This window comes from Aphelocoma coerulescens, chromosome 25 (assembly GCF_041296385.1).
Source record: "Aphelocoma coerulescens isolate FSJ_1873_10779 chromosome 25, UR_Acoe_1.0, whole genome shotgun sequence".
NCBI lineage: Eukaryota > Metazoa > Chordata > Aves > Passeriformes > Corvidae > Aphelocoma > Aphelocoma coerulescens.
In genome coordinates, this window is record NC_091038.1 from 1,080,653 (window position 1) to 1,097,372 (window position 16,720).

The 16,720-nt window shown below is 57.3% G+C and overlaps 1 protein-coding gene across 2 annotated transcripts in view; it reads right to left on the bottom strand.

Moving 5' to 3' along the window:
* The window catches only part of LOC138098613 (rho guanine nucleotide exchange factor 11-like), a 36,496-nt gene extending 21,726 nt beyond the window's left edge, over positions 1-14,770 (bottom strand). For both annotated transcript variants that reach the window (XM_068995267.1, XM_068995268.1), the window contains exons 1-18: positions 14,662-14,770; positions 9,096-9,190; positions 8,674-8,772; positions 7,249-7,298; positions 7,083-7,140; positions 6,468-6,613; positions 5,981-6,052; positions 5,232-5,351; positions 4,593-4,784; positions 3,893-4,015; positions 3,722-3,793; positions 3,145-3,246; positions 2,747-2,848; positions 2,401-2,443; positions 1,789-1,885; positions 1,504-1,644; positions 1,075-1,098; positions 69-204 (exon numbers count right to left, since the gene is read on the bottom strand). In XM_068995267.1, the coding sequence (XP_068851368.1) occupies positions 69-204; positions 1,075-1,098; positions 1,504-1,644; positions 1,789-1,885; positions 2,401-2,443; positions 2,747-2,848; positions 3,145-3,246; positions 3,722-3,793; positions 3,893-4,015; positions 4,593-4,784; positions 5,232-5,351; positions 5,981-6,052; positions 6,468-6,613; positions 7,083-7,140; positions 7,249-7,298; positions 8,674-8,772; positions 9,096-9,190; positions 14,662-14,693 (1,704 nt within the window). In that variant the 5' untranslated portion in view covers positions 14,694-14,770. The remainder of the gene's footprint in view (positions 1-68; positions 205-1,074; positions 1,099-1,503; positions 1,645-1,788; positions 1,886-2,400; positions 2,444-2,746; positions 2,849-3,144; positions 3,247-3,721; positions 3,794-3,892; positions 4,016-4,592; positions 4,785-5,231; positions 5,352-5,980; positions 6,053-6,467; positions 6,614-7,082; positions 7,141-7,248; positions 7,299-8,673; positions 8,773-9,095; positions 9,191-14,661) is intronic.
* Positions 14,771-16,720: the final 1,950 nt, after the last annotated feature.

A 16,720-nucleotide genomic window follows, 5' to 3' on the forward strand; every position in this document is an offset into this window, starting at 1 on the left:
TTTGGGCAAAGCCCCGCTCCCAGAGCCGCTGCCCGCGCTCTTCCCGCGGCATTCCCGGCAATTCCCACCTTTTTGGCCTTGGGGAAGAAGGGCAGCCACTTGTCCTTGTCCGGGAGCTTCTCGGGGGCTCCGGGCGGCCGCGGCTCCCGGCTCCGGATCCCGGCGTGCGCCAGGAAGGCGCCCAGGGCGAAGGCCAAGGCCGAGCTGCGGAGGGACGGAGCTCCAGGAGGGAATTCCCGGAATTCGGGAGCCGGGAAAGGGGGTGAGGGAGGGGAGAGGGGCCTGGATGTGCTGGGAAGAGGATCTGGGATCTTCCTGAGGGGTGGGAAAGGGAGAAGGAGGGAAAATTGGGAATGGGAGAGGGGGGAAAGGAGGGAAAATTGGGAATGGGAGGGGGGGGAAAGGAGGGAAAATTGGGAATGGGAGAGGGGGGGAAAGGAGGGAAAATTGGGAATGGGAGAGGGGGGAAAGGAGGGAAAATTGGGAATGGGAGAGGGGGGAAAGGGAGGGAAAATTGGGAATGGGACGGGGAAAAGGAGGGAAAATTGGGAATGGGAAGGGAAAAAAGGAGAAAAAACTGGGAATGGGATGGGGGGAAAAAGGAGGGAAAATTGGGAATGGGAGGGGGGGAAAAGGAGGGAAAATTGGGAATGGGAGGGAATTGTCCCTACCGGGAGAACTGGGAATATCAGGGAAGGGAAAAAGGGGAAAGATCCCAGATGGAAAACTGGGAATCCCAAGGAGAAGTCCTCAGGGAAAATTGGGAATGGGAGGGGAAGAAGGGAGGGAAAGAGGGGAAAGGAGCCCACAGGGAAAATTGGGAATCCCAGGGAAAACGATCCCAGAGGGAAAATTGGGAATGGGGGGGAATTGTCCCCACCAGGAGAACTGGGAAGAGGGAAGGGAAAAAGAGGGGAAAGATCCCCCATGGAAAACTGGGAATCCCAGGGAAGAGTCTACAGGGAAAATTGGGAATTGGAGGGGGAAGGATCCCACAGGGGAGGTTGGGAACGGGCGGGAATTGTCCCCAGTTCCCGGTTTTCCCTCCTGGATCCCTCTGGAATTGCCGCTCACCTCCGCTCCTCCTCGTACTTGGACCTGCGGGAGAACAGCGATTGGGAATCCCCATCCCAAAAATGCCATTCCCAATCCCCCAATCCCCATTCCCACCTCCCCTTCCCAATCCCAGGGTGGGATAAAGGAATTCCCTTGGCTCCGGCCCCTTTCCCATCCCAAAAATCCCATTCCAGCCCCGAATCCCCCAGGGAATTCCCATCCCAAATGCCCATTCCCACCTCCAGAAAAGCCCATTTCCAATGGGAGGGAGCAGGGAAGTTCCCGGGATCAGGACCCTTTCCCAGATCACTTCCCCATCCCCAAAAACCCCCCAATTCCCACCCTTTTCCCCATCCCCAAATCCCAACCTCCAGGATAAAGGACCGCAGCCGGACGTGCTCCCCCATCCCGGAATTCCCGGCGGGAATTGCCCTTCCCGGCACTCACAGGATGTCCCCGAGGTGCCCCAGCTGCCGCTCGGCCACCGCCCGCTCCCGCTGCTCCCGCTGCTCCCGCTGGGAATTCCCCTCCAGCTCCTGGAGCTCGTTCTCTCCGTACAAACTCCCCAGTCCCAGCGTCCGCTTGGTCCTGGTGGAAAAGCCGGGAAAAAAAAAAAACAAAAACCCCAAAACAACAAAAAAACGGGATGGGGAGGGCCCGAAATTCCCGGAATTGCCGAAATTCCCGAAATTCGAGGGGGGTTTTCCCGGGATTTCGGGGGATGGATCCCACCTGTACTCGCGGAGCTGCCCCTGGATTTCCGGGAGAACGGATTCCTGCGCGCCCTCCAGGGAGTGCTGCAGGTCGCCGCCGTTCCGGAGGCAGTTGTCTGGGAATTTGGGGAAAATTCGGGATGTTGGGAATGCTCCCGGCGGCCAGGGCTGATTCCCGACCCAGGAAAATTCCTTCCCCTTTTCCTTGGGGCTCCAGGAAAAGCTTGGGAACCCCTGGGATCATTTCCCGGGTTTGGAATCCCAACCGGAGAGCGGATTTTCTGGGAATTGGTGGAAAAATTGGGATATTGGGAATGTCCCCGGCGTTCCCTTCATTCCAGAGCTGATTCCCAACCCTGCCCCATTTTTCTTGGAGCACCAGGGAAAGTTTGGGAACCCCGGGATCACTTCCCGGGTTTGGAATCTCAAGGATTCCAAAGGAGAGGAGCCCCAGGAGCCCAAATTTTCTGGGAATTCAGGAGGAAATTTGGGATGCTGGGAATGCTCCCAGCGTTCCCTTCACTCCAGAGCTGATTCCCGATTTTCCCGTGACTCCAGGAGCAGTTTGGGAACGCCAGCCCCGCCCCTGGGCTCCTTTTCCCGTGGAGAATTCCCGGAATTCCGCACTCACCGATGTCCGTCAGGAGCTGCTCCGGCACCTTCACCCGGAGGGGCTGGACAAGAGGGAAAATCCCATCAAATCCCGGGATCCCGCTGGAATTTCGGGAGCTGGAGCCCAGAATTCCAACCCCGCCTCCCCATGGAATCAGAGAGGGAGATCCCACAGAATTCCCAGCGGGAATTCCCCCACTCCAAAGGGATTCTGGGTTCCTGGATCCCCATCTTCCCTTCCAGGACCCTTCTCCCCAAAATTCCAAGGAATTCCCCCTTTTCCAACACCAAATCCAGCCTGAAATCCCAGAAAATCCTCCCGAAATTCCGGGAATCCCACAGGGATTGAGGATCCCGGCCCTCACCGCGTTCCTGTCCAGGAAAATATTCCAGATGTCCCTTCCAAAGGCTCGGGAATCCTTGGGATTGCTCTGCTGGCGGCAGACGTCACAGCACAGGTAGAAAAGCTGCCAGGAAAATTCGGGAATGAGGAGGGAAAAGGGATCAGACAGAATTCCCAAAGAGAATTCCAGGGAATGGGATCCCCAGGGGAGGAAATCCCGGGATTCCTGCTCCATCCCCATTCCCAGGAATATTCCTGGAAGCTCTGGGAGGTGCCACAGGGTTGGGAATGGGATCCCCAGGGGAGGAAATCCCGGGAATTTTGCTCCATCCTGATTCCTGGGAATGCTCTGGGAGGTGCCAGGGGTCGGGAATGGAATCCAAGGGTCAGGGAATCCTGGGAATATCCCCAGTTCCTTACCAGAGGAGTGGGATCTGCCTGGGAGAAGAGGAACCTCAGGAAAACTCCCAGGTGAGCCGGGCGGGATTTGAGCCTTTTCAGGTCCTGGAACAGGGAATCGCTCTGGGAACAGAGGGAGGGAGGCGGGGCTCAGGAAAAGCGGGAATTCTGCAGGAATCGCAGCCCCTGGGATGGGGAATCCACGGGAGAACCTGGGCAGGCTCCGGGATTTATCCCAAAAATCCCAACTAAACCAGCCTGGGGAATGCTGGAATGGTTTGGGATGGAAAAGATCCCGAAAAATCCAATCCCAGGGACATTCCTGCTGTCCCAGGTGGATCCAGGCTGGAATTCTTTTCCAGGGATGGGGAATCCATGGAATCACCTGGGCCAGGCTCCGAGATTTATCCCTAAAATCCCCTCTGAATCCACAGAATCCTGGAATGTTTTGCCTTGGAAATCACCTTAAATCCAATCCCATCCCACCCACGGAGCAACCCCTGAAATCCCAGAATGCTCCGTCCGGGAAAAGCCTTCGGGAATCCCTGAAATCCCACCAGGAATTCCCAAATTCCCAGATTTTTCCCGGCTTTCTCACCTCGTTATTGGAATACCCGGGCTCGCAGTCCTCCTCGGGGCCAATGATCAGCGGCTTTCCCGATGCCAATCCCTAAAAAAAAACCGGGATCAGGCGGCGGGAAGGGCTTTGGGATCCCCGTGGGTATTCCCGGGATATTCCTGGGATATTCCCAGGATATTCCAGCCCCACCTGATCCGTCGGGAAGGGAAGGTCGGAGCCCTGGCGCCGGAGCTGGGAGAGGCGGGAGCCGAGCACGGGAGACGTCCGGGGGCTCTCGGGCTCGGAAAGGCCGGAATTCCGGGCCAGGGACACCTGGAATTGCGGGATTTGGGAGGGATTTGGGATCAGGAGCCGTGAAAAAAATGAATTCAGGGCAGCTGGAAACCCCCAAATTCCTTGGGAAGCACGGGAAGAACTTCCAGCGGGGGAGAACAAACTGGGAATGCCGGAGAATTCCCGCGCCTCGGGGGAACGTCGGAGGAATTTTGGGATCCCTCGTTTTGTGAATTCCCCCCTGGAATTTCCCCCTCTCCTGGAATTTTCCTCCCTCCTGGAATTGTTTCCACCTCTCCTGCAATTTCCATCCCCCCTGGAATTTTCACCCCTCTGGATTTGTTTCCACTTCCCCTGGAATTTTCACCCCCTTTTCCCAAATTTTCCCTGGAATTTCCGCCCGCCCTTTCCCCAAATTTTTCCCGGAATTTTCACCCCCTTTCCCCACATTTTTCCTGGAATTCCACCCCATCCTTTTCCCCCTATTTTTCCCAGAATTTTCTCCCCCCGCCTTCTCCCGAACTTTTCCTGGCATTCTCACCCCCCTTCTCCCGCATTTCTCCCGGCATTTCCCCCCATCCTCTCCCCTCTTTTCCCGGATTTTCCCGCCGCTCACCTCCCCGAGGGACGGGAGCCGCTCCGGGCCGGACTCCAGGCCGCTGTCGCCATCCTGGGAATCCATGGAAAAGCGTCCTGGGAGCTGCGGGGATCCCGACCCCGACCCCGATCCCGATCCTGCCCTGCCCGAGCCCGGGAACGCCGGGAGGCTCCGGAAAACTTCCCCTTCCAGCGGCCGGAACCCCGAATCCTGGGAAAAGGGACAGGGAGGCTTGGAAAAACCAGGAATGGGGGAGTTCTGGGAGTTCCCAGGGCAGGAATTCCCAGGAAATGCAGCTTTGGGGTCATGGAAAACCTGGGAATGGGGGAATTCCGGGAATTCCCAACACAGGAAATGTCAGGAATTGGAGCTTTGGGATCAGGGAAAACCTGGGAAAGGGGGAATTCCGGGAATTCCCAACACAGGAAACGCAGCTTTGGGAAGCTGGGATGGCTCCAGGTGGAAAAAGGGATCAGTGGGATCATGGAAAACCCAGGACTGGGGGAATTCCCAAAATTCCCCCCACACACCCCACCAGCAACCCCCCGATCCCCAGCAACCAACCCAACTCCCAGGCATTTTTTGGGAAAACAGGGAATCCCAGAGCTCTGGGAAGGGCTCAGGAAGGGCAGGAAGGATCCCAGAATTCCCAAATACCGCGGATCCCTGGGATTCCTGCAGGATTTTCAGCTGGAGCTGGCTCACTCTGCGCCGGGCCCCTTCCAGCTGCTCCTCCACGGCCGCTCCCGGATTCCGGCTCAGGAGCTCCTGGAAGCGCTGGGAAGGGAAAATCCCGATGGTCCCGATCCCCAAAATCCCCCAAAATCCCCCAAATCCCGGCCCAGGGATTCAGGGAAGGGTTTAAAAGGGGTTTTCCTGGGATCTGAGGGAGGTGGGAGGAGGGAGTTGGTGCTGGAGGAGGGGGAACCCATCCTGGAGAATTCCAGGGTTTTCTGGGATGGGCCAGGTGGGATTCAGGGATAAATGCAGGATCCTGGGCCAGATTATCCCAGGGATTCCTCATCCCTGGAGTGTCCAAGGCCAGCCTGGAGCCACCTGGGATGGTGGGAATGTCGCTGCCCTTGGAATTGGGGTGGGACCGGGATAATCCTTGGGGTCACTTCCACCCCAAACCACTCCAGGATTCGCCGGGCTGCTTTATTTGGGACAAATTTGGGATCCTGGCCTGGGTTATTCCAAGGACTCCCCATCCCTGGGAGTGTCCAGGATCACGGTGGGACAGCGGGAATGTCCCTGCCTTTGGGACTGGGACAATCCTTGGGGTCCTTCCCGCCCAAACCATTCCATAAATCCCGGATTTGCTGCCAAGACAACACCAGGGCAGCACCAAAAAGTGGGAAAAGAGGGGGGAAAATGGGAAAAAAATGGGAATGAGCCAATCCTACCTGGAGCTCGGCCTCCTCCTGGCGCAGCATGTTCCGCAGGATCTGCGCCGCGTGCTTCTGCACCTCGGGATCCTGCAATTCCAGAGGCAGGAATCACCCTGGGAACGGCCTGGGAGGGCTCTGGGATGCCCTGGGGGAATTTTGGGATCACCAGGAGGGGTCTGGGATCAACTGGGGGGGTTTTGGGGTGACCTGAGAGAATTCTGGGATCTCCTGAGGGAATTCTGGGATCACCTGGGGGGGGGGGTTTAGGGTGGTCGGGAAGAGTTTTCAGATCCCCTGAAGGAATTTTGGGATTGCCTGGAGGAGTTTAGGGTGACCTGAGGGAATTCCAGGATCTCCTGAGGGAATTTTGGGATCACCTGGGGGGGGTTTAGGGTGACCTGAGGGAATTCTGGGATCTCCTGGGGGAATTCTGGGATCACCTGGGGGAGTTTTGGGGTGCCCTGCCGGAATTCTGGGATTCCCCCTGGAATTCCGGGCTCACCTGGAGCGGCCTGGGCTCGGTGATGCGCTGGGGGGGCGGCGGGGCCGGGGGGGTCCCTTGGGGACATCCCGAGGGCTCCGGGTCCTGCTGGGAGCCGGAGATTCCAGGGGGGGATCCCAGCAGGGTCAGGGCCACGTAGGCACCAGCTGGGAAAAAAAAAACAAAACGGGATACGGGAACGTCAGAAGGGTTTCCAGGAAAAGTTTGGGAAAAGGGGTGAGAAGGATTTGCAGGGAGAAATGTGGGATAAGGGGTGAGAAGGATTCCAGGAAAGAACTTGGGATAAGGGGCGGGGAGAAGAAAGATTTCCAGGGAAAAGAAGGATTTCCAGGAAAAATCTGGGAAAAGAGAGGATTGGGAGTCGCCGGTAAAGATTTGGAATAAAGGGAATGAGAAGGATTTCCAGGAAAAATTTCCAAGAGAAATGACGGTGAGAAGGATTTCCTGGGAAAAAAATTTGGGAAAAGGGGGTGAAAACACTTCCAGGAGAGCTGGAGACACTTCCAGGCTCCCTCCAAATTCCCAAAGGATGGAAAATGTTCTCCCCTTACCCCAACTCCCCCTTTTCCCACAGGATGGGAAGAGAATTCCCAGGAATTCCGGCCCCATACTCACACTTGATCAACTTCACCACTTCCAGGTGGGAGCTGTTGGTCACCATCGTCCCGTTGACCTGGGAAAGCAGGGAAAGGGTTGGGAAAGGGGCTGGAAAAACAGGGATTTTCCTGGGAATGTGGAGAAGGGGCTTGGGAATGTGGGGAGGGGATTTGGGAACGCCGACCTTGACGATCCGGTCGCCTTCCTGCACCCCGGCCTTCATGGCAGCCCCACCTGGGCACGGGCAAGAGACCCCGGAGTCAGGAACGGATCCCCACGGCCCCGGATTGTCCCGGAATATTCCATAGGGACCTTTCCACCCCATCCCATCCAACATTTTGGAGGGAAAACCCCGTTTTTTCCCATATTTTCCCCACATTTTCCCTCACATTTTCCCCACAGTTTTTCCACATCTCCCCTCCCATTTTTCCGCCGTTTTCTCCCCCCATTTCCCTGCCATTTTCCCACCCGTTCCCCCACATTTTCTCCTTTTCTCCCACATTTTCCCCACATTTCTCATTTTCCCCACAGTTTCCCCACAATTTCTCCGTTTTTCCTACATTTCTCTGACACTTTCCCCACATTTTCTCCATTTCTCCCACACTTTCCCACATTTCCCATTTTCCCCACATTTTCCCCACATTTTTACCACATTTTTCCCAGTTTTCCCACAATTTCTCCATTTTTCCCACATTTCTCCCACATCTCCCCCACAGTTTCTCCCCCATTTCCCTGCCATTTTCCCCCACTTTCCCCCACATTTTCTCCATTTCTCCCACACTTTCCCCACATTTCCCATTTTCCGCACAGTTTCCCCATACTTCCCCCACACTTTCCCCACACTTTCCCCACAGTTTCTCCATTTCCCCCACATTTCCCCCACAGTTTCTCCCCCATTTCCCCCCTCCCATTTCCCCGCCATTTTCCCACTTTCCCCCACATTTTCTCCATTTCTCCCACACTTTCCCCACATTTCCCATTTTCCCCATACTTTCCCCACACTTTCCCCACATTTTTCCCACAGTTTCCCCACAATTTCTCCATTTTCCCCACATTTCCCCCACAGTTTCTCCCCCATTTCCCCCCTCCCATTTCCCGCCATTTTCCCCCACTTTCCCCCACATTTTCTCCATTTCTCCCACACTTTCCCCATATTTCCCATTTTCCCCATACTTTCCCCACACTTTCCCCACATTTTTCCCACAGTTTCCCCATTTTCCCCACATTTCCCCCACAGTTTCTCCCCCATTTCCCCCCTCCCATTTCCCCGCCATTTTCCCCCACTTTCCCCCACATTTTCTCAATTTCTCCCACATTTTCCCCACATTTCCCATTTTCCCCATACTTTCCCCACACTTTCCCCACACTTTCCCCACACTTTCCCCACACTTTCCCCACACTTTCCCCATTTTCCCCACATTTCCCCCACAGTTTCTCCCCCATCTCCCCCCTCCCATTTTCCCGCCATTTTCCCCCCACATCTTCCCGCCATTTTCTCCCCCCGGGGCTGAGGCTGGGGACGGCTGAGGGGATCCCTGGGGATTGTCCGGCCCCGTGTCCGGCCTGTCCAGCCCCGTGTCCGGCCGTGTCCGGCCGTGGTCACTCCCACCTGGCCGCACGGACTGCACGAGGACGACGCGGTCGCCGCTGACGGTGAAGCCGAAGCCATGCTGGTCCCGCTGGATGACCACACAGCGCTGCACCAGCCCTGGGGATGGCGGCGGGGACGCGGGGACAGAGGTACAGGGACACAGGGACAGCAGGAAGAGGAAGAAGAGGAGGGAATGAGGCTCTGGAGCCCAGGTTTGGCTCTTGGGACCCTCCCCAGTCTGAGGGGCTGCAAGGCCTTGGGGTCCCTGTCCATCCTTGGCCAGCAGCTCCTGTGGCCACTCGTGACCTCGCGGTCATTGTCCACCCTTTTGGGACATCCCCCCCTGAGAGCCCAAATGCCAACGTTGCACGAGCACGGGGAGAGCTGGAACACCACGCCCGGCCCCGAGCCCGGAGCCCGGACATTCCCGGAATTCCCACCTGTGGACTCGGAGGCGTCCGAGGGCTGCCGGGTGTGGCCGGGGGACCTTCGCTCCGAGGGGGAATCGCCCAAGGATGAGGAGAGGCTGCTCAACCTGGGATGGGGAACGGGAGCTGGGAATTCAGGGCTGGGCAGGGATGGCCGGAGACGACCCCTGGGCACTGCCAGGACAGCCGGCCACGCTCTCCGGCCACTCTGGGAAATCCCAATCCACGGAGCGGCGAGGCCGAGCTGGGACCGATCCTCACTTGGGTCAGCCAGAGGAATCTCCAGGAATTCCTTTTCCCCTAAACCCTGGGATTTTTGCCCTAAATCCCGGGATTTTTGACCTAAATGCCAGGATTTTTCCCTAAATTTCCAACCTGGCATAGATCAAGGCCACTCCCTCTTGTGCTGGCCCCGTTCCCTGGGATCAGATCCCAAATCCCCCCTGGAAGAGCCTGAAATCCCCCCTGGATCTCCCTTTTCTCCGGGATGAGCCCCCCCAGCTCCCTCAGGACTCTCCATTCCCTTTTCCAGCCCCATTCCCAGCTCCTTTCCCGCTTCCCATCCCCTTTTCCCACCAGCGGCCCCAGACCTGGACACTGCCCTGGACGTTCCCGGCCAATCCCTGCCCCAGGGGAGATCGGGATTAACCCTCGGGATTATCCCACGGACAACCCCAGGTCAGCCTTTGTTATGCACGGAAAAATCCGCTTTTTTTCCCAAAAAATCCCAGAATTTCGGGATTTACGGCGCTCCCGGGATGTTTTCCCTTAAAAAACCACAATTCCAGGAATCCCAAAATCCCACCCAGGGGTGACCCAAGGGTATCCAGAGGCTTTTCCGGCCCCTCTGGGAGCAGCCAGGGCTTAATGAGGCTATAAAAAAGTCGTTTAATTGGGATTAATTAAAGCTCCTTAATTGCCTCAGGGGCGGCCAATCCACGGCAATTCCTACAATTCCCATTCCAGCGGCGGCTCCGGAGGGATCCCACCCCATTTCCCCACTTCCCAACTCCCAGAAATGCGAAATTCCCCAAAAAATTTGAGCGGGAAATGGGAAAATTTTACAAAAATTGCCCCAAAATCACAGCCCTGAGGCCTCATCCCACTGCTCCCAAAAATCCTGGATTTTGGGGGTTCCCAGGGAAATGCTGGATCTGTTTCCCCAGTTTCTGTGGGATTTTCCAGCTGGGAATTGCAGACGTGTTTTGGGAAGGAAGGCAGTGGTTGGAAAGGGTGGGAAATGGGATTTTTCCCGTTTTTTTCCTGCCTTTAATCCCTGGGTTATCCCAGGTTTCCATGGGATTTTCCAGGTGGGAATTCTGAACCTGTTGAGGGCAGAGATGGGAAGGAACCCAGTGGCCAGAAATGCTGGAAAATGGGGATTTTTTCCCCCCATTTTTCCTGCTTTAAACCCTGGTTTATCCCAGGTTTCCATGGGATTTTCCAGCTGGGATTTCCAAACCTATTTTGGGAAGGGATCCTCATAGGCTGACAGAGCCTGGAGCGATCCCAAACCTCGGAAAACGGGGATTTTTCCCGTGTTTTCCCCATTTTCTTCCCCCCTGGCACCATCCCAGGGAGCCGGAGCAGCTCCGAGCTCGTTCCCAAGGGACGGACACCCCGTTCCCACCGGGATGTGGGAGGAAATCCCTGGAATCTGCACATCCTGGGGCTGGAGCTGCTCCAGAGGAACTGTGGGATCGTTTTCCATCCATCCGAGATGGGGGAAGGGGAGGAATCCGAATCCTCCTGTGCCAGCCCATCCCGGCTCCTTCCCAAAGTGGCTCTGGAATTCCCAGCTGGAAAATCCCACAGAAACCTGGGATAAATGGGTTCAAGGAAGGAGGAAAAGAGGGAAAAATCCCCATTTTCTGACACTTGGGATCGCTCCAGGCAGTGCCACCCCATCCCAGTTCCTTCCCAAAACAGCTGCAGAATTCCCAGTTGGAAAATCCCATGGAAACCCAGCACAAACCAGGGTTTAAAGCAGGAAAAATGGGGGAAAATCCCATTTTCCAACATTTTGGGCCGCTGGGTTCCTTCCCATCTCTTCCCACAACAGGTTCAGAATTCCCAGCTGGAAAATCCCACCAAAATCCGGGATAACCCAGGGTTTAAAGGCAGGAAAAACGGGGGAAAATCCCATTTCCCACCCTTTCCAACCACTGCCTTCCTTCCCAAAACACGTCTGCAATTCCCAGCTGGAAAATCCCACGGGAACCCGGGAAAAACCCGGTTTAAGGCAGGATAAAAAGAGGGGAAAATCCCATTTTTCTCCCCTCTCCCCGCAGTTTTTCCTGGTGTTTTTCCAGGGAAAGGCGCGGAGCCGCAGCCCCCGGCAGGGAGGGAGCCTCATGTTGCAAATCCGAGGAGAAATTCCAGCGGGATCCAAACTCCCGGAATTGCTCCCAGAACTCTGCCGGAATGTGGGAAAAAAAACTTTCCCCGAGATCCGGAGTTTTAATTCATTCGGGAATCAAAGCTGTTCCCACATTCCCGATTTTCTGAGCGTTGTGGATTTGGGAGATCCCCGTTCCCTGTGGGAAAAGGACTCGGGAATTTTGAGTTGTTTCCAAAAAAATTTGTGGCATTTCGGGAATCACGGCTCCTCGGAGAGCTCGGATTTCCCGTGGGAGATTCCCAGCGGGATCAGATCCCAAAAAAAACCCCATGGAATCCCAGCAGGGATTGGGAAAAGCTTGGAATTATTTTGGGATTCAGGGAAAACCCGGGAATTGCGTCATCATCCCGCAGCATTCCCGACATCCTGCTCCATAAAAACTTGGGAATTTTATGGGAAAACCCTCCAGGCTGCCCCTGGAATTCCACTTTTCCTTGGAAAACCACGGTGCAGAGGGAATTCCCAGTGCCAGGATGGGGAACCCATTGGTCAGGAACGATGGAAAATGGGATTTTTTCCCGATTTTCCTGCCTTCAAGCCCTGGTTTATCCCAGGTTTTCCATGAGATTTTCCAGCTGGGAATTCCAAACATATTTTGGGAAGAGATGGGAAGGGATCCCCACGGGATGACACCGCCTGGAGCGATCCCAAACGCTGGGAAACGGGAATTTTTCCCAGCCTGGAGAACGCTGTTCCCGCCCCGGGTTTTTTTTTGGGAATTCTGCACGGGAATTCTCCAGGAAGCTGCTCCAAATCCCAGCTCCAGGACTTCCCAGCGGGGTAATGATTAACGGGAAGCCACTCCTGGAAAAGCAGGAAGTGGCCGAGCTGGTTTGGCCGGGAATGCCGGATCCAGGGAATTCCCTATCCTGGGGGGATCCTTTTTTCCCGTTCCTGACCTTTTCCCCTCCATCAAAGCCACGCCTGGGAAAGGGAATCCTTGGGATTCTTTGGGATTCTTCGGGATTGCTGGGGGGATCCTAAAGCTCCCGGGATGAGGCAGGGACACTTTTCCCTGTCCCAGGTGGATCCCAGCTGGAATTGGGCACTCCCAGGGATGGGCAATCCATGGAATAACCCGGGCCAGGATCCAGGATTTATCCTGAAAATCCCAAATAAGCCAGCCCTGGAACGCTTTGGGATGGAAAAAAATCCTTAAAGATCCCAAAAAATCCCAAAGATCCCCAAAAATCCAATCCCAGGGACATTCCCACTCTCTCAGGAATGGGGAATCCATGGAATAACCTGGATCCAGCCTTTATCCCTAAAATCCCGTCCAACGCAGCCCAAGGAATCCTGGAATAATTTGGGATGGAAATCCCATTCCAGGGACCTTTTCCCCCATCCCAGCCCCATCCAGCATTCCCAGGGATCCACAATTCCCTGGGAATTCTCTCCCAGCAGCTCCTTTTCCCATAAAAACCTTGGGAACACCAGAGCAGCCCCCAAATCCATGGAAAACCCCATTCCCGAGGCGACTCCCGGCTCCTTCCGGATCTCCCAGTCCAGCCGACGATCCGGACTGGTTTGTACTGGTTTGTACTGGTTTCCCTCTCCCTATGGATTGGGAATCCCTGGATTTCTGCTCATCCCAGCGCTGGAAAAAGCAGGAGCTGCTGGAGTGGAAAAAACCCCGGAATTTGGTGGGGAAAAGATCCCATTTGGTTTTTTTTCCTGGAATTCAGCACTTTTAACATTTCCTCGTTCCCGAATCATTCCCAAGGCGGATCCAGGTCCCCAGGGGGATTCCAGGCTCGGAATTCTGGGCCTGATCCCGATCCTTTTCTCCCCTTTCCAGCCAGGATTGGGATTGGGAATGAAATCCAACAGCTCCTGAATTCCCGCTCCGGAGAGCTCCCGTTCCACCTGGGACCACCCCAAATCCCGGTTTTCCCATTAATTTCCATGGAGGAAAAGTGGGATCCAGCCCAGCCCACCCCAAAGACGTTTTTAACCCCAAACTGGGGAAAAAAAATCCCTGGAAAAGGACAAGATTCCAAGCAGGGATGTTCCCAGAAAAAGTGATGCTGCAGCCATCCTGAAATTCCCAGGATCGGCTTTTTCCAGGCCCAAAATTCCTTGTTTTCCACCCAAATCCATGTGGGAAAGATGCTGTGGCTAGAGCAGGGATCCCAATCCGTGAATCCTCACCCAAATTCCTAAATTTATCCCCAGAAAAAAAACCCTCAGGGTTTTCCAAGGGTTTATCCCAGACAGAATTCCCAAATTCACCCCCAAAACAAATGAGATTTTCCAGGGGTTTATCCCAGACAAAATTCCTGAAACACTCCCCCCCACCCCCCCAAAAAAAAAAAAATCGGGATTTTCCAGGGGTTTATCTCAGACAGAATTCCCAAATCTGCTTTAAAATGGAGCAAAATAAATCGGGGAAAAGACAATTCCCAGTGAAAGACATTGGAAATATCCCAAAAATCAGAATGACTTGGGATATTCCCCCCTCCCCTCCCAAAATCCTGGAATTTTACCCCAAAACGCTGCTCCCCCGAGAGATTTATGGAAATGTGGGATGGGCTGAGCCCTCCCCATTCCCAAAATCCCAGCATTTTATCCCAAAACGCTGCAGGGATGGGGTGGGAGGGTCCAGGGCGGGCTGAGCCCCCCGGAACTCCCCAAATCCCAGGATTTTATCCCAGAACGCTGCAGAGATGGAGTGGGGGGTCCAGAAGGAGCTGAGCCCCCTCCCTGAGACTCAAAATCCCCGAAATCCCGGAGTTTTATCCCAAATCATCGTTTTTCCCCCAAGGGATGGGGCGAGAGCTCCGGACCGGGCTGAGCCCCCTCCCAGAGCTCCCAGACCCCCAAAATCCCAGCGTTTCCCCCCAAATCACTGCAGGAATGGGGTGTGGGATCCAGAGCGAGCTGAGCCCGTTCCCCCAACCCCCCAAACCCCCAAAATCTCAGCATTTCACCCCAAACCGCCGCTTTCCCCCGGAGGAATGGGATGAGGGCTCCAGGCCGAGCTGAGCCCCCTCCCTGAAACCCCCAGACCCCAAAATCCCAGACTTTCCCCCCCCAAAGCCCCGTCCCCCTCCCCTCCAGAAATGGGGCGGGGGCTCCACCCGAGCCAAACCCCCTCCCCTTTCCCCTTCCCCCCTAAATTGCCCCCAAAGGCCCCGTCCCCCTCCCCATTCCGGGGGTCCCCCCTCACGGCCGTACCTGTCCAGGGCCTGCGGAGGCCTCACGCTCATGGTGCTGGCTCTGTCAGGGCGCCCGGAGCCGCCGCCCCGCTCCGGCCGCCCCCGCCACCATCCCCGGCCCCGGCGGCCTCGGGGGGCCCCGACCGACCCCCCCCGGCCCCCCGACCCCCCAAAGCTCCGGTTCGGTGGCGGCCCGGCTGTGGGGGGAGAGGTTCCCCCGCCCGCGTTGGGGGCCGGGCCGAGGGAGAGGCCTGGAGGCCGCTCCCAATCCCCGGGCTCGCCCGGCCCCCCTGGCCGGGCACGGCGGGGCAGCGCCCGCGGGGGCGGGGGGACGGCGGGGACGCTGAGGGGGAGGACGGGGACGCGGAGACTTGCGGGGGTGCGGGGTGGCGGGGATTGTGTGGGTTTGGGGGTGTGAGGGGACACGGGGTGACCTCGGGGTGCCGGGGGCATCGGGGACAGTGTGGGTTTGGGGGTGTGAGGGGACACAAGGTGACCTCGGGGACACCGGGGACTGTGCGGGTTTGGGGGTGTGAGGGGACACAGGGTGACCTCGGGGTGCCGGGGGCATCGGGGACAGTGTGGGTTTGGGGGTGTGAGGGGACACAGGGTGACCTCGGGGACAGTGTGGGTTTGGGGGTGTGAGGGGACACAGGGTGACCTCGGGGTGCCGGGGGCATCGGGGACAGTGTGGGTTTGGGGGTGTGAGGGGACACAAGGTGACCTCGGGGACACCGGGGACTGTGCGGGTTTGGGGGTGTGAGGGGACACAGGGTGACCTCGGGGTGCCGGGGGCATCGGGGACAGTGTGGGTTTGGGGGTGTGAGGGGACACAGGGTGACCTCGGGGACAGTGTGGGTTTGGGGGTGTGAGGGGACACAGGGTGACCTCGGGGTGCCGGGGGCATCGGGGACAGTGTGGGTTTGGGGGTGTGAGGGGACACAAGGTGACCTCGGGGACAGTGTGGGTTTGGGGGTGTGAGGGGACACAGGGTGACCTCGGGGTGCCGGGGGCATCGGGGACAGTGTGGGTTTGGGGGTGTGAGGGGACACAAGGTGACCTCGGGGACAGTGTGGGTTTGGGGGTGTGAGGGGACACGGGGTGACCACGGGGACAGTGTGAGTTTGGGGGTGTGAGGGGACATGGGGTGACTCCGGGGTGTGGGGACTGTGTGGGTTTGGGGATGTGAGGGCACACGGGGTGACCTCGGGGTGTGGGAACTGTGTGGGTTTGGGGGTGTGAGGGGACACAGAGTGACTTCGGGGACACCGGGGACTGTGTGGATGTGTGGGGGACACGGTGATCTCTTGGTGTGGGGGACAGCGGGGATTTGGGGGGGACATCTGGATGTGGGGGACGTCAGGGACAGCGTGGGTTTGAGGGGGACGCGGTGTCCTGGGGATGTGGGGGACGTTGGGGGCAGCGAGGGTTTGAGGGGGACACGGTGTCCTGGGGATGTGGGGGACACCGGGGACAGCGTGGGTTTGAGGGGGACACGGTGGTCTCTTGTGGGGGGACACCGGGACAGGGGGGATTTGGGGGGAGCATGGGGACAGCGGGGATGTGGGGACACCCATGGGAACAGCAGGATTGGGGGGTGCCAGCCCCGAAATCCCCCCGAGGACCCCCCACCTTCGCCACCCTCGGTCCCCACGTGTGACACGAGGAGAGGCCACAGCGGGTCCCCAAAAGCGCCTGCCCTCCCCCCGGCCCATCCCAGAGAATTCCCAGCGTGGGAAACACGGAAAAGTGAAAACGAAAATGAACCGTTTTCCCGGAATCTCTGGGAATGAGGAAGCGAGCGGCGGCTGCTCCGTCCCATCCCCCGACCCCAAAGCCCCAACCCCACCCTGGGATGGACACGGCCACGTCCACCACCGGAACGGCCACATCCAGGCCGGAATGTCCATCCCAACCCCACGTCCACCACCAGAACGGCCACATCCACGCTGGAATGTCCATCCCAAACCCACGTCCACCGCCAGAACGGCCACATCCACGCTGGAATGTCCATCCCAACCCCATGGCCACCGTCAGAACGGCCACATCCACGCTGGAATGTCCATCCCAACCCCATG